The 16,611-nt window shown below is 37.0% G+C and overlaps 1 protein-coding gene across 4 annotated transcripts in view; it reads left to right on the top strand.

The window, feature by feature from the left end:
• The window catches only part of SEMA5A (semaphorin 5A), a 371,086-nt gene that overhangs the window by 196,307 nt on the left and 158,168 nt on the right, over positions 1–16,611 (top strand). For all 4 annotated transcript variants that reach the window (XR_014794856.1, XM_084881922.1, XM_084881921.1 and 1 more), the window contains one exon: positions 807–852. Coding sequence is in view for 3 of the 4 variants with exons in the window: in XM_084881922.1 (XP_084738048.1) it covers positions 807–852 (46 nt within the window). In the remaining variant the exon portion in view is untranslated. The remainder of the gene's footprint in view (positions 1–806; positions 853–16,611) is intronic.

Below are 16,611 nucleotides of genomic sequence, written 5' to 3'. Positions count from 1 at the left end.
AACTTATGATGCACTAACTCCATCTAGCAAGACAGATCACTCTAATACTCAGAGCATTGGTGAATTCAAAACCTGGACACATTTTAATGATAAAGCCCGGTGAATGTAGGTGACCTGTAAGAATGAAGACTCATGAAGAATGGTTTTCTATCATCTTTAGTTTCAGAATCCAATGCCCATGTCCTTTTGTCCCTTTCACATAGATCAAGAGAGTCTATAGTAATGTAGACCTAGCTAAGTCTCTCCCTCTCTCTCTCTCTCTCTCTCTCTCTCTCTCACACACACACACACACACACACACACACCACACACACACACACCACACACACACACACACACACACATCTTGTGCCTTAACTTTCTCACCTATATATTTTTATATTTTTATTTTATTGATTTTTTTATAGAGAGGAAGAGAGAGGGATAGAGAGTTAGAAACATTGATGAGAGAGAAACATCAATCAACTGCCTCCTGCACACCACTTACTGGGGATGTGGCCGCAACCAAGGTACATGCCCTTGACCGGAATCGAACCTGGGACCTTTCAGTCCACAGGCTGAGGCTCTATCTACCGAGCCAACCCGGTTTTGGCTCTCACCTATCTTAAATGTTGGTTGTCGCATTACTGAATTCCATTTTGAGCTCTGAGGTCCAATGAAAACTGTGCTACATGTATTCTTAGCAGGAGGATACTTTGGAAGCCAATATTCATGAAGATTTTTAAAAAATTTCTTTGTTCTTTTGATTTTTATAAACTGTTATATTTTGGAGTTATTAAAAATAAAACTCTTTTTATATTTCGCAGAAACTACCTCTTCAGGTTACAGCTCGACGATTTGTCTCTGATCCAGGTAGGTGCACTTTATTTTCCTCAAGCTTGCCTTTTCCATCCCAATTAGCTCCCTGTCCGAGGGCGTGAAGACAGATGTGTGTGAAGGTATTAATCAGTGCCGCGCAGGGAGGCATTGCATCCGGAGGTCAGGCCACAGGGCTCCTGGCTGCCCTGCTTCATATGAGTCACCACCTGCTTTGATTCACAGTTGCCCCTTTCTTCTGCTGTGAGCGCCTCTTCCTTTCAGGGGCACCATCTGACTGTCTCTTCTTCACATGATGGATAATTCAAATGACACTTTCTCAGTGTCTGGGTTGCCCTGTTCTGCTTCCTTTGGAATAAACATTGGTTATGTAGTTTGATGCTTTCAGCCATCATATGCTCATAAAAAACAACCATCTTAAAAAATCATTGTTTCCTCTTTATAATGAAATAACTATGAACATATGTGTTGAAAACTATATATAGGAAAGAATTAGATAAGTGATGATACATAAAATCACAATTTACCTACATCTGTGTTCATGGTTTAAAGAAGGAACATGTGACTCTTACATCTGCATGGAGTATTTATTTTATTGTCAGAGCTGAACCACCAAGGCCCAGTTCCCCTCCTGTCTTTTAGACATGTCTGATGACCAGGGTGTCCTTGGAGGGGGGAGGGTTAAGCCATAGATGTCACCTTCAACAGGGCTCTAGAACTCCCTGTGGACATGCCAGGATTCTGGCGCTGTGTAATTTGGAAACGGTTCCTCAACATTTTTTAATGCAACTCTCATGTGATGGAGTTCTATGAAGTTATTGGAAAGACGTTTCTATCATTTCTTTTTCTTTGTGATGCTGGTGTTAATGGACATGCAGGAAACTTTAATTATCAGTGCTGAAATAAGCCAGCCCCACAGCAAAGCTAATATTGGTAAAACGCAAGGGCTTTGAAGGGGATAGATTTGTTGTCTAGCTCCATGACTCCCAGCACTGGTGAGTTTTGTCATCTGTGAAATGGCCACAAAACACTCCCTCCCCTATACTGTCCCCGCCAAGATTAAATGAAGTAAAGCATGCACAAGAGATAAGGCACAGTGCTTTTTGAACAAATGCTAACTGCTTATGTTTTTTAAATGGAATAATAATAAACATTACATTATTATCCTAATTGTTTCATTGCACTGGGCATTGAATTGTCTTTCCACTACAATTTAGTTTATAACTAAAGTCTTTAAATGAATGTGTTGGTTGAAAAAATTATAACAGATTAACAATAGCTCAGAATGGTCAGCAGTTAGGGTTTTAAAGTTCTGATTTTTAAATAATCTTTTACTAGAAAATGTAGACTTTTCAGTAGATAGGAACTGCATATTATGCTCATTGTGATTCTCGTGGTATAGTATATTGTCTGGCATATTGTGTGTTTAAGTAGGATGTGCAGCCTGGCCAGTTTAGCTCAGTGATTGAGAATAGACCTATAAACGTAGAAGTAACTGCTGATTCCCACAGGCAGGGCATGTGCTTGATTCCCAGCATGGGCGTGCAGAAGGCAGCTGATCAATGATTCTCTCATCATTGATGTTTCTCTCGCTCTTTCTCTCTGAAATAAAAATATATATATATTTTAAAAAGTAGGATAGGCAGATATGTATGTGTACTAGTGTATTCATGGATTTCCTAATTTCCTAGCTCTCTTGGTTGAGGGTCTAGAAAGAATCGATGAACACACTGAATACACACGACTTGATTTCCTAATCTCATTCTCCACTGAAATAAACTAAGATTTTTTTTTTTTTTTAATCAAAGTAGCTGGTTCCAGGGCCCAGGTAATGAGAGTCTCAGCTAAACCTGGAAGATTTTGTTGTTCTAGGAATTAAGGATGTATTCAGAGAATGAGTAGGGCGTGTCAAAAGGAACTAGGGGCCAGCTTAACAGGACTTATGGAGGAACTCTGGGGCAAGTTGATTGCTAAAATTAATAATTATGGTATCAGATTATAACACATTGAATAAAATATGAATCCATAAATATAGCTAATAAAAAAAATAAGTAAACAAATTACCAACTGAGGAAGAAGGGGCTGCCTTTCCTTACTGTAAATTGCCAAAATGAATGCTAAAGTTAATGGGTGAGAGTTTGATGATTACCAAGATATTTCTATATTCTTAAAATATTCACCTATAAAATACTTATTAATTATAAGAGGAAAACTTGTGACTTGATAGTAAAAAACCTGGTCAATCTCACCTTAACCACTTAGTTGAAGGTACCTTCGCTGTAATGGGACAAAGAGCTGGTATAAACCTCCTGATTCAGTGCACTGAGAATGACACAGCAAGATTTCCATAATATTACCAAAATTTTTAACCAATTTCACTATAAGGAACCATCACACAAACTGAAACTGAGGGGAGAATTCTACAAAACACTTGCTTCTATTTTTCAAAAATCACCATGTCATGAAAGGCTTGAAAAGAATGAAGACTTATTCCATCACAAAAGAGAAAAAATTGACCTGATAATCAAATGAAACACTTGATCCAAATTGCATCTTGTAACAGAAAAAAGGATATTTGTGCTATAAAGAATACTACTGAGACAACTGCCAAAATGTTAAAGTCTTTAGATAGGATAGTAGGAATGTATTAATATTGATTTATTGATTTTGATACCTGCAATGTGGTTATATAGGAGAATGTGCTTATTCTTTGAAAAAGAAAACCTACTAAGATTAGTAGAGGGTAAAAATATCATTTCTGCAACTTTTCGGCAATTATTTTAAAAATTACAATGTGTATGTATTATTATATATATAATACACACATAATCGGCAGAAAGACTGATAAAACAAATGTGATCAAAAGTTAATAGGGGTATTGATTCAAAATGTACACTATGAATGTACACTATGAACAAAAATAAAAAAAGTCAATAGGAGGAAACCTAAAAGTCTGGGTGAATAGTGTGTGAGAGTCTATTGCCCTTTTCTTGTATTTTTTCTTGATGTTATTTCAAAATAGATGTCAAACATCGGAAGATGCACTTGCCATTATCCCATGTATGATATGATTGTGGAGAAAGGGAAACTCCTTTTTCCATCCTTGCTTCCCATTATCCTGACTGCCTGTGGTGGGAGTCAGGTCTAGAATATTGATGGAACTGAACTGTTATTGAAGTATGGAAAATCCATCAGCATCACCACCCATACAGACATGAGAATCTATGATACAGAGCCAAGCAAGAAGACAGGGGCTTTCTCAATGGTTGCCTTGACAACACAGCCCTGATAATAGGTGTCAGATATCACTCGATCTTAATAATATCGTTGCATATCACACAACTTTCCTTTCACATTTTTGATTGTGTATGCTTCTTGGTAGCCTCCTGACTACTTACTGTGGAGAGGGATAAAGATGGAAGTTCTTCTCATCAGACTGTTTTTCTTCTTAGATGTCTCCAGTAAAGTTGTCTTGTTGATTTCTATGAATATTTTAGTTTAGTTCACATGATTATTTCCAAGGCTGACAAGAAAGAGTAGGCACACCGATGAAGAAAGGAATGAACTGGTGTTAGAAAGAATTCTGTCCAGTAGAAACATTATGTGAGTCATTGCTAATTTAAGATTATCTGGTGGTGGTCACATTGAACATACAAGTATGTAGGGGAAATTATATTATTTTAAATATATTTTATTGATTTTTTACAGAGAGGAAGAGAGAGAGATAGAGAGCTAGAAACGTCGATGAGAGAGAAACATCGACCAGCTGCCTCTTGCAGACCCCCTACCGGGGATGTGCCCGAAACCAACGTATATACCCCTGACCAGAATCGAAACCTGGTGCAGACCTACACTCCACCACTGAGTCAATCCAGTTTCGGCAAGGAAATTATTTTTAATAGTATATTTTACTGAAGTCATCATATCAAAACCATCATTTCAACATGTACCTATGACATTAGGAGAAATTGAGATATTATATCCCCTTTTTCTTTTTGTATTATTAAGTCTTCGAACTCTGATGTGTGTTACTCTCAGAGCATATTACTATTTGGACTATCCAGCATTTGCAGGCTCAGTGTGGCTAAGTGCAACCCAGTTGTACAGTACAATTCTAGATCATGTGTAACAGATGAATTTATTACTTGGATGCCTTTGGTTGTGTTTTAAAAATGTTATTTTCTGCCAGGGAGCATCTGGATTGTTTTGGATATCTCAGGCTAATAATTTTCTCCTTCCTTCACTCTCAAAAAATATAGAACTTTTTCTTTAAAAATGGGAAAATGAGGAAACTGAATCCAGGAAGAACAAGCAATGGGCAAAATTAGAGAGCATCAGAGTTGAGAATCAGTGACAGCTTTGTTTGATCTTGTCCCTCTCTGCCCAGCATTGCAGTGTTCTTGCCTGTCCCTGTCACCTGCACCACCAACGGACATTTTCACCTTGCCTCTATGCTGCTTAAAATGTCTCAAACTGCAGGATATTTCCCAACTTTAAGAATTTTCTCTTGTAGTCCTCTCTCCTGGAAACATATTGACCCCACCCTCTTCTCATTCTAGGAAAAGATGGCCCGTCTGAGTCTCACGTTAGCTGTCTCCTCTTTTGTAACCCATCTGAGTCTCTTTTGGCTGATGGCCCTTGGATGCCTTTTTCGAGCTCTGAGCCCTTACTTCTGACTAGCCCTTACTTCTTGACGTTTACAATGTGTGCTTGAGGGGCTTTGTGCTTCTCTGTCTCCTCAGTATTAGATTAGAGCAGGCTGCTAGGTTAGGTGACCTGGCAGGTGGTAGACTCAAAACAAATGTCTGTGAAAGTTTTCATCCCTTTAAACCCATGATGTTTAGCAACATGTTCACTCTTTCTTTATCTTTTTTAACTTACCATTAGCAGAGTGTGGGTGAATTTCATATTTTTGTACCTAAAATGAAGAGAAGGGAAGTTGTACAGCCGAGATACTAGAGCAATGAGAAATATGTGCTGAAATAGGCACCATAAAACACAGCTGTGCACATTCTCACCCCACAGGACAGTTAGCTATTGTAAGTTGTGCTGCTATGAGCATGGGAGTACATATATCCTTTCTGATTCTTGGGATATATTTCTAGAAGTAGTATTACTGGATCAAATGGCAGTTCCATTTTTAATTTTTTGAGGAAACACCATACTTTTTAAAAAAAATTATATATTTTAATGACTTTTTACATCGAGGAAGGGATAGGGATAGAGGGTCAGAAACATCGATCAGCTGCCTCCTGCACACCTCCTATTAGGGATATGCCCACAATCAAGGTACATGCCCTTGACCAGAATCGAACCTGGGAGGCTGAGTCCGCAGGACAATGCTTTATCCACCGAGCCAAACCTTTTAGGGCAACCATACTATTTTCCACAGTAGCTGTACCAATCTGCATTCCCACCAGCAGTGAAGGAGGGTTCCTTTTTCTCTGCATCCTCTCCAGCATTTGTCATTTATTGATTTGTTGATTTGTTGATGATAGCCATTCTGGCAGGTGTGAGATGGTATCTCATTTTTGAAAAAGGAGATAGAGGAAGACATGAACAAATGGAAGAATATACTATGTTCATGGATTGTTAGAATCAACATCAATAAAATGACCATACTACCCAAAGCAATCTATAAATTCAGTGCAGTCCCTATTAAAATATCAATGGCATACTTCAAAGACCTAGACAAATTCTACAAAAATTCATCTGTAATAAAAAAAGGACCCTGAATAGCTACAGAAATCTTGAGAAAGAAGAACAATGTTGGAAGGATTACAATACCAGATATCAAGTTATACTACAAAGCCACTGTTCTCAAAACTGCCTGGTACTGGCACATGAACAGACATATAGGCCTGTGGAACAGAACAGAGAACCCAGAAACCAACACAAGCCATTATGCTCAATTAATATTTGACAAAAGAGACAAAAGCATATAATGGATTCAAGACAGTCTCTTCAATAAAAGGTACTGGGGAAATTGGACAAATAACTTGCAAAAAAAATGAAACTAGACCACTAACTTTCACCATACACAAAAATAAACTTAAAATGGATGAAGGACTTAAAAGTAAGATGGGAAACCATAAAAACCTTAGAAGAAGCCATAGATACCAAAATAGCAGACATTTGTTATAGCAATATCTTTACCAATACAGCTCCTAAGGAGAAAATAAACAAATGGGACTTTATCAAAATAAAAAGCTTCTATACAGCAAAAGAAATCATCGACAAAACAAAAAAGCCAACTGCATGTGAGAACATTTTTGCCAATGTTATTTCCGATAAGGGTTTCATCTCCAAAATTTACAGGGAACACATAAAACTTAACGAAAGGAAGATAAACAATCCAATCATAAAATGGGCAAAGGACCTAAATAGACACTCTTTGGAAGAAGACATACAGAGAGCCAAAAGACATATGAAAATATGCTCAAAGTCACTAATCATCTGAGAGATGCAAATCCAAACAGTGAAGTACCATCTAAGAGTCACTTTTAATTTCAATAAATAAAACCTGATTTTCATCAACCAAGAGGAGGGAATCAAATATTAATGTGATATCATTTATGAAGGAAATTCCCTTGCAGCTGGCCTGGTGCTGAATTGGAGCCATCACATCTTGGAAACCAATCATTTTCAGGCATCCTGATAGAAGATGTGGTAGTTTACTGTTATGTGTCTCTCCTCCTTGTCATAATAACAGCTTCAACTCTTCAGTATCACATTTCTTCTTGCCTTGATCACAGTAGTTATTTTGCAAGAACAAAGCTTTTTGAGAAATATAAAAATGCAGCTGGTCTCCAGATTGATTCCCATTTGCCCATCTGGGATTGTACCCTGTATGGCCCCACGTATTCACTCCTTGCATAGCCTCCTGAGAATACAGAGGGACGGCACCTCATTTAACCTCGCTCTCCTCCAAAAGTTCCTCAGGGAAATAGCTCAAAATCCATTTCTATATTGTTTTGTTACTGAGAGAAAAGAAATTCACAGCCTGTTTCTCACTTACAACTGCAGGAGTAAGCAGAAAAATGGAAATCTGTGTTTCAATTTGCCACCTGCCTCTCTATGACTTCTAAAATGAAAACTGTTAAATCTCTACCTGGTCAATATCAGTAGAGAAGTCTCTGGAAAGTTGACATAGGTGTTACCTTTGTTTCCTGTATGTTTGGGCTTGTGGAATTGAGTTTCAATTTCTAAACCAGTGTTTCTCAACTAGGAGCTATTTAACCCATTGGAAACATCTGGTTGTCACCCCATGTAGGGGAGGCTGCCACTGGCATTTAGTGGGTAGAAAACTGGGGGTGGAGGACATTGCCAAAAACCTTGTCATGCACAGGGAAGCCCCTCGATGTTCAACTAGGAATGTCCTGGCTCTGCATACGAGGGGTGTCAAGGTTCAAACACCCAGGTTAAAGCAATTACAACCTCAGCTTCCACATGTTTTGAAGAAGCAACTCTTCCAGTTGGTGGTGTTACTGTTACTTGATTAAATTTATAAGATTCGTTTTGGGTTTAAGAAATTTTCCCCTTTAGATTTCTTCATATATTTAACCAAACACATGTATGAATCCTTAGTGGCCATTTCTAAAGAAGCTGCTGGAAGCCTTGAGTTTAAATTGATTTCTTTTATTAATATGAAATTAAATTTAAAACAAATTGAATCAATTTATAATACCAATACTCTCTCTAATAGGTCAGAACAATATGAAATAACTCCCCTCTGTTGCAATTCATCTGTATAGTTTCAAGAATGATGTATTAATGAATAATTTAGAATAAGGATTCAAATGAGATAATCACATTAATTTATTTTTAAAATCAAGCTTTATATTCATATTGAACAAGAGGAGACTTGACTCCCCTGTAGTCCTCAAAAATCATGATTCTAATTTTTATTTAATTTCTACTTTCTTTATTAAATATATTCTTAAAATTATAGTGTAGAAGTAGAAGGAATCTTAGAGATAATCTTTTTAAAAAATATATATTTTATTGATTTTTTACAGAGAGGAAGGGAGAGAGATAGAAAGCCAGAAACGTCGATGAGAGAGAAACATCGCCCAGCTGCCTCTCGCACCCCCACCACCCCCCACTGGGGATGCGCCAACCAATGTACATGCCCTTGACCAGAATCTAACCTGGGACCCCTTAGTCCGCAGACTGATGCTCTACCACTGAGCCAAACCGGCTTCGGCAGAGATAATCTTTATTAAAACCTTTGAGGGGTCTCAAATGAGAGCCTGCATCTCAATTAATTTTTACTGGAATACAGCCACTCTTTTCTTTGTATATCGCCCACTGGATATCATCATAGTTAAAGTTTATTGGAACAGACAGACCATTCCTTTCTATGTTGTCTGTGGCTGCTACATTAGTGGGGCTGACCGGTTGTAACAGAGACTGTGACCCAAACAGCCTAAAATATTTACTATTTGACCCTTTAAGGAGAAGTTTGTCACCTGTTACGGTACTTAGTACACTGTAAGTTTTCAGTGAGTGTTTCCTGAATGGACGAGTGAACTCAATATAATGCAGTGTAACTCTGTGTTTTTGCTTTTTTTTAGACAGTGTTACATCGATGTGTTCATTTAGACTCCTTGTGCAATAATTTCATGGACCTCTTCTAGAGTGTAACCCATAGGTTGGGAACCTGAGAGAGTGTAATATTTCGTCCCCAGATTCTTGTCTCTTACATCTGCGAAAAGCTGTTTTACCTACCCATTTGTTCAATCATATTTCCCTTCCTTTTCTCATAACTTCCTGGAGGAATTGAAGTTACTCATGTACATTTTATATAGACTAAGATTTTATTCATTTCAGAGACTTTTTGTCAAGTTGAATTAACTGCTGTTAACAGAACCTTGCCCTGTCAGTGGCTAAACACACATGCAGGAACCTTAGTCCTCACCTGTGTCACAGTCCCGTGTACTGGGTCAGGGTGCTTTCCATGCTGTCATCAAGGGCCCAGGATGGTCTTCTTTATTGTTCTCCATCTTCAGCCCACATTTCCATGGGCAGCAGGGAGGAAAGTGTGGAGGACCATGCCAAGGAGATCTATATGGGCCATGCCAGGAAGTGGCACACCTCCCTTTTGCCCAAATTTCAGTTGACCATAACTTAGTCACATGGCTTTAACCAAGGCAAACGGGGCTGGGAAGTGTAGTTCATCTGTGTACCCAGGCGTAAAACTCTGCCAGTTAGGTAATGGCAAGCATGAGCATTTTGTCCTAGACAGCACTGGGAAAAACAAGACTTACCCCCCAAGGGATGCACTTAGCTGTTCCCTATTCTCTCCCAGGCTCCCCACACCCAGCCATCCCAGCCATTCTAATTTCCTGCTACACACAAATAGATTTATTTTTGCTTCTAACATTTCTGTAAATAACAAAGTGGGGATACTTTGAACAAACCACTTAACCTCTTTAGACCTCAATTTTCTCCATGATGCTTTTTGGAGAAGGAGAATCAGGAATTATCCCTGAGGTTCCTTTCAGCATTAAAATCTTAATGTGCACCATTCTTCCACTTACTCTTTCTTCTGTCATTGCTTAAATGCTCCTGTATTTTTTCTTCTTTAAGGGAAACTTACCCTATAATTGGAAACTTGGCTGTATGCTTATTTGATGTGACTTTAATGACCTAATTTGTCATAAAATAATGATGACTCAACAATAGTAATAGCAGACAGCATTTCCAGTGCCCTTTTTCTGTATTCAGCTATTCTCATGCATCATCTCATTCTTGTTTTCTCAGCAGCACTAAGGGATAGGTATTATTTCCAATATTTTATAGAAGAGGAGTTGATTTATCCAAGATCCCTGAGCTGATATATTGAAAAGCTAGGCTTTGCACCTGTGTATGTTGGGTTCATGCGAAAGCCTCTAATCTCTACCCAATATGCTCCTTCATTATACTCACCTGTATTGACCACCACATGGCCGATGGTTGATGACTGGCTCTTGGTGACTAGAATTGTTAAATTCATAACATAATACATATCTGGGTTTTAGGTCAAGGTTCCTGCAAGTCTGAAATGGGGATACCTGTGTTTGTGTTTTGTTGAGAGCACATTCTCAGGGAGTGTGGAATGGTGGGTACAGCAGAGAAAGGAAAAAAAGCAAGGGTGTGCTCTCATCTGGAGTCCAGCATCTGCCTAATGCCGAGGGCACTCTGGAGTGTGACTAGAATCTCTTTGATTACCTTTAGGCAAGGGGGATCATTTATACCCAATTTTTCCTTGGTATAGTCTTCCTTGGAAAAGCTAAAGATTTTTGAATTTGGAGGATATGGTGACATAATCTCTTGACCAGCTAAGAGCAATTCTCCAGAGAAGGGCAGAGCCTTGAGCCAGTATCACCCAGCAATGGTAGCAACCAGAGGAAGGTGCATCATTCTGTAAGGAGAGTTGAGGAGGGCACCATTATTATGTGCATGACTGATATTTTACATAGGCTTGTCCTGATGTTCTAGATTCTGACTATTCCCAAGCACTGAATAAGTGAAATATTTTTATGTCTTTGGGAAGAAAAAAAGTAATACATGTTTGATTATTGAATATATTCCGTTGTGTTGTACTTAGTTTTTAATACTTCTACATATCCATATCTGAATTTATGCTTCACTTGTAGCCTCAAAAACTAAATTGAAGATGCATGAATATTTTTCTTAGTCATGTGTATCATTTGGTTTCATGGCACCAGATCAGGAATTTCTGTAAGATAATAGCAAACACTGTCTGACAATCATAGGCTGCTAGATAAATGGAGGGGTCCGTTTCATTTATCTCAAAAGCATCTCTCCTTCTATTTCAGAAGTGGCCCCAGAACCTGACATAACTGTTGAATGATGGGCATGCTTAGAATTCTCTGCCCTGTTTTCCTTTTCTTTATTTGTGCACCTTATCCAAAATGCTGACACTGATAGATATACCAATGTACCAGGAAAATCCTCTGTTTCAAATATAAGTAATGGTTTTCTTGTTTGGTGAGATTATGTATTCTGGGGGCTTGAGTCTCCTAATTAGCTAGGGACCAAATGAAAATGAATGGCAAGGAAGAAATACAAATGAAAAAATGTGTCACATTGGCCTACCATTCTCTAGAGTGAATTAACTAAAATTCTTTATTTGATGATTCTTTAACATATAAATCATTTGTCTTCCCGAATTTGTTCAGTAACCGTGATGGAGTTGGATAGAATAATTGTGGGTACCACCGTGATGGGTACTTCCCTTGTTTAATATATGCCTTTCAAACTCTCCTTTTGCTATTCTCTTGTAGCTAACCTAGAGTTTATATATTATTCCTTCTTCATTATGTCACAGCCTTTAATTTGTTTACATTAGTTCTACTGGTCTTGGACTAGCCTCTTGAAAATAATAAGATGCTATCTCTGTTATGATTTTATATGGATTGACTGAACAGTTAAATTCTTGAAGTGTTCATTTTCAATTTTTGGGGATACTCAATTATTTTTTCCATGTTCTCTAGAAAGTACACAGGCAAGTTGTCTACTATGTTTACTATTAGAAGTAGTCTATTTAGCAAGAAAATAAGCATAACTAGGTATGAAATTGTGTTAATAATTGCATTCCAAACACCACTCAAAGTCTTTTGCTGTAAAAATTTAAATTCTTTGAATAAAGGAACAATGAAATCAAAAGTAGTCTTAAAGTATAGCCATTAGTTTCTGGTTCAAGAGGGTGAAGAGAATTCATATATGAATTCTACGTATATAAAAAACATAGCATTTAAATGACAATGTCATATAAAAAGAAAAACATGAGTACTAGAAATGGAATCTTATATATACCCTCATTTGAACACTTTTTTTAAAGGATAGAAAACATCCTTTATTTGAACATTTGAGACAATAGAAGAACAGGAGAAACATACAATCCAAAACCTGGTGTTAGCAGCCAGATAACAAGCAAAATTAATTACTTCAGCTGAAAGGGGAATATTTTAATGAATACAGTATGACATTAAATAAATTTAAAATATCCAGTGAAATTTCAGAATATATTGTAGGTTTTCTGTAAAAAAATAAAAAAAAATTAAAAAAAAGGAATATTGAACACACACACTCCCGATTACCTCAGCTTTTTCCTGACACATTTTGAGGACAGAAGGAGAATTTTAAATGTCATAAGCCCACAAGAACAAGTGAAATGAGAGAGAAGATAAAACTGCTTTGGGTTTAGCTAGAGGCTGAGCCTCCAGTGATGGCTGCTGCTCAGAGAGAGAGAAACAAGCTGATATTTTGGCAGTCATACAAAGGTCTAGTCACAAATTAAAGATTGAATGGGCTTCAAACATATGGGTAGTCTTCTCCATGAAGATGTTTTCCAAACTGATGGTGAAAAGGTCATGCAGCTAAAGAGCTAAGCTAGTACAGAGGACTGAGGAGCAAAATACTCACCAGGTTCCTGATTGAAGTACTACACGGCATGTCCTATAAGCAGAGATGGAACAGAAGTATATTCAACTCCAGACTGCACCTCAGCCCGGACTCAGCTCAGTTCCTGCTTTCATTCCTCCCAGTCACCTCCAAATTGTGTAGTCATTCAGAGATAAATGCCAAAACTGACCAAAGAGTTGAAAGCTCTTACTTTGAACAAACAAAATATATGCCATACATAGAAGGCTTACTTTAGTTTTCTGTATGAAGTCCTATAGATTTCTTTATAAATTAAGGACATGTATAATTTAAAAAAACAATATAAAAGTGATATTATATCTACAATGCACGTGAAGGATGCCATGGAAAAGAAATAACAGGAACAATTCATGGAAATAAAAATATGAAGCTATATATATAAATTATTAATATTTATTATTAATAATAATATATAAATATTATTAATATTTATATATTATTATTAAATAATAAGCATTATTATTTAAAACTCCTAATTTATTTTTGCATAATCTTTGATGAACCATATATATATATGGTTCATCAAAGATTATGCAAAAATAAATTAGGAGTTTTAAATAATAATGCTTTTACGAAGGAAATTTTTTTTTTCAATTTATAAGGTTAACAACTAGAAAGTGGTTAATTATATAAAGATTAACATGATCAAAAATAGAAGTAGAAATTCTACGTGATAAGGAATAATCATACAAGAAAATGGTGCTCCAAATATAAAACAAACTTGGGATAATTTTAAGTACAAGAAAGCAAAAGCATCAAATTTGGATGGAACATAAGGACTTAAATGTGTTCATGATAAAATTATGTTTCTCCCTAACAAGTGATTTGTCTCTTATGAATGGGATATTTTGCTGGATTAATACTCATCTACTCCCTTCTGTGAGTCATGTTAATAGCAAGTGTAGATTTTACCATTGATTTAATAATCTTTTTAAAGTAATTGTCAAGGATTATTTTTAATTTGTTTCTTATCATTCTTCTCGAATAGCTGATCTAAGTTTTGCTACCTGGAAATGTAACCTTTAATTCTACATATTTATGCGTGACTTGTAGCCTTATAAAGAAACATGTAGTTAAAAATTAAACAACAACATTAATGACCTTATGTTCAATTCTTTAAAAAAATTTTTTAGTGATAACTTTTAGGTAACTTTTAAGGTTTCATATGTCTGATGAAAAAATATGAATTTCAAGTAGTCCTTCAACTTGACCTTAAGTTCTCTTTCTTTTTTCTTTTTTTATAATTAAGTTAAATCTAGTATTTGAAGTAAGTAACTTTGCCAGTGGTCATCTCTATGTGATGGGTGGTATGGATTTTCCTTTTTATTATAGGTTGCTAAATTATCTGCATTATTTTTAGTGTCAGCAAAGCTAATCAATTTAAATAGATTTATGAAGGATGAAAAGGACCAAATTTTAAAACCTGGTTTCAAAACTTCTTGCCATGTAATAATTACAATTTGTTGAGGAGGTCCCTCTCTCCTCACTTGGGGCTAGTAGGAGTTAGGGAAGAAATGCTGAAACAATGGTTACATATCTTCTTTTTCACCATTGACCCCATTCCCTGCTAGACTAGCATTTGAACTTCAGACTTCTCAAGTTTAGAGCATCAGCTTCTGTGTGAATGCCTAAAGCACTGGCTTGTCTGAATGTGGTGTTGATGCCTCTGATATGGGATCCATCTTGACAATCATGGCAGATCTGCTCTGTGAGTCAACCATGGGTTAGCCAAGTTCCCGAGCACAAGTGGACATGACAATGAAAATGAGCATGAAATAAAACACTCTTTCCTCACTATCAGTTTCTGAGTTCCACCATGAGGGTAATGCAGGTATGAGATTCAGTTTGGCTTATGCGACCTTTCTAATGTGTACTGACTGCATTGTACCTAGACAATCAACAGCTCTCCTTTAGCCTGTAAGGGGCTTCGTCACTGTCTTGCTTGTTTACTGTCTTTCTAGGACTACCAGGACTCAATTTCTCCATGATTCTGGAAGAAATGCCAGTGGCATTGTGTAGTAGGTTGAAATTAGCAGCCCCTATCCCCCAAATGATATCTATGAATGTCACCTTATATGATGAAATTAAGACTCTTGAGATGGGAGGTTATCTTTGATGATTTGGGTGAGCCCCAAATGCAGTCACAAATGTCATCACAAGATGGAGAACAAGGGAGTCTTGACATGCCCATACACAGGATAAAATCATATGAAAATGGATCAGGTAAACTTGTCTTGAAGATTGGGTTGATGTATCCACAAACCAAGGAATACAGAAGCCACCATCAACTGGAAGAACTAAGGAAGAATTCTCCCCTGGAGCCTAGGGAGGAAGTGTGTCTTTGCTGACACCTTGATTTTATTTCAAGGATTTTGATTTCTGAATGCTGGCTTCCAGAACTGTGAGCGGATAAGATTATCTTGATTTAAGTCATCAAATTTATGATAGTTTTATTAAAGCAGCTTCAGGAAACTAACACAGATAACATTTATTTCTTGTATTTTTAGGCAGGCCAGTGACTGAGGAAGCCTAATTATAGTATCTCATCCAAGGGTATCTCCTTAGTAGCTTTTAAGGACTTAGAAATATGCACTGAGAGACACAGGGCTCAGCTCTTTTCTTTTCAATTTTGAACCCAAAGGATGAAGTGAATTGTAGGCTACTTGTAGCCATCTTGGTCCATGTGATAATTTGCTCAAGAATAAGACCCTACAGAGGCCTTATTCAGCAAAAGCTGATCATTTTAAATAGATTCATGAAGAAGAAGAAAAGGGCCAAATTTTAAAATCTGGTTTTAAAACTCCTTGCTATATATTAGTTAGAATCAACACTCTTGCATTTTTATAGCATACTTTGAATCCCTGGGCTAGTCTGTGCTCGAGTCTGCCTTTTTCCTCATGTTTTTTCCAGTTACTAAATATTTTAAAACTTTTCTTTTTGGCTTAAACTAGTTGGAGTTGAGTTTTTATCACTTGTCACGAAGACAGTCCTAAGGGCTTGGTTAAAATGATTGTACTTCTGTCTGGTGCTCACATTTAAAACTTTCAAAACACATCTGAATGCCAGTGTACACTCATTTTGAGACTCCTGATACTTAGGGATTTTGCTGCCTGAAGTTTGTCTACCCTCTGAGAAGAAGGGTTTATCTTCGGAGTGCTGAGTCTGATGCATGTACCAAGTGTGTTTTTCTTCCATTTAAAATAAATGTTACCATTGCTTGAGGGAGTCGTTTTAGATCAGAAGAAGCATACTTGGCTTATAAATACAGATCTCAAAACACTCATTTGGAAGTCTCATTTAAACCAGGCAGTCCTTTCCATTACAAAGGACAAAAGTTAAGTCTGA

The sequence above is a fragment of the Pipistrellus hanaki genome, assembly GCF_964339955.1.
Source record: "Pipistrellus hanaki genome assembly, chromosome: 4".
NCBI lineage: Eukaryota > Metazoa > Chordata > Mammalia > Chiroptera > Vespertilionidae > Pipistrellus > Pipistrellus hanaki.
The sequence above is the reverse complement of the archived record's forward strand: the minus strand, read 5'-3'. Positions and strand labels throughout refer to the sequence as shown.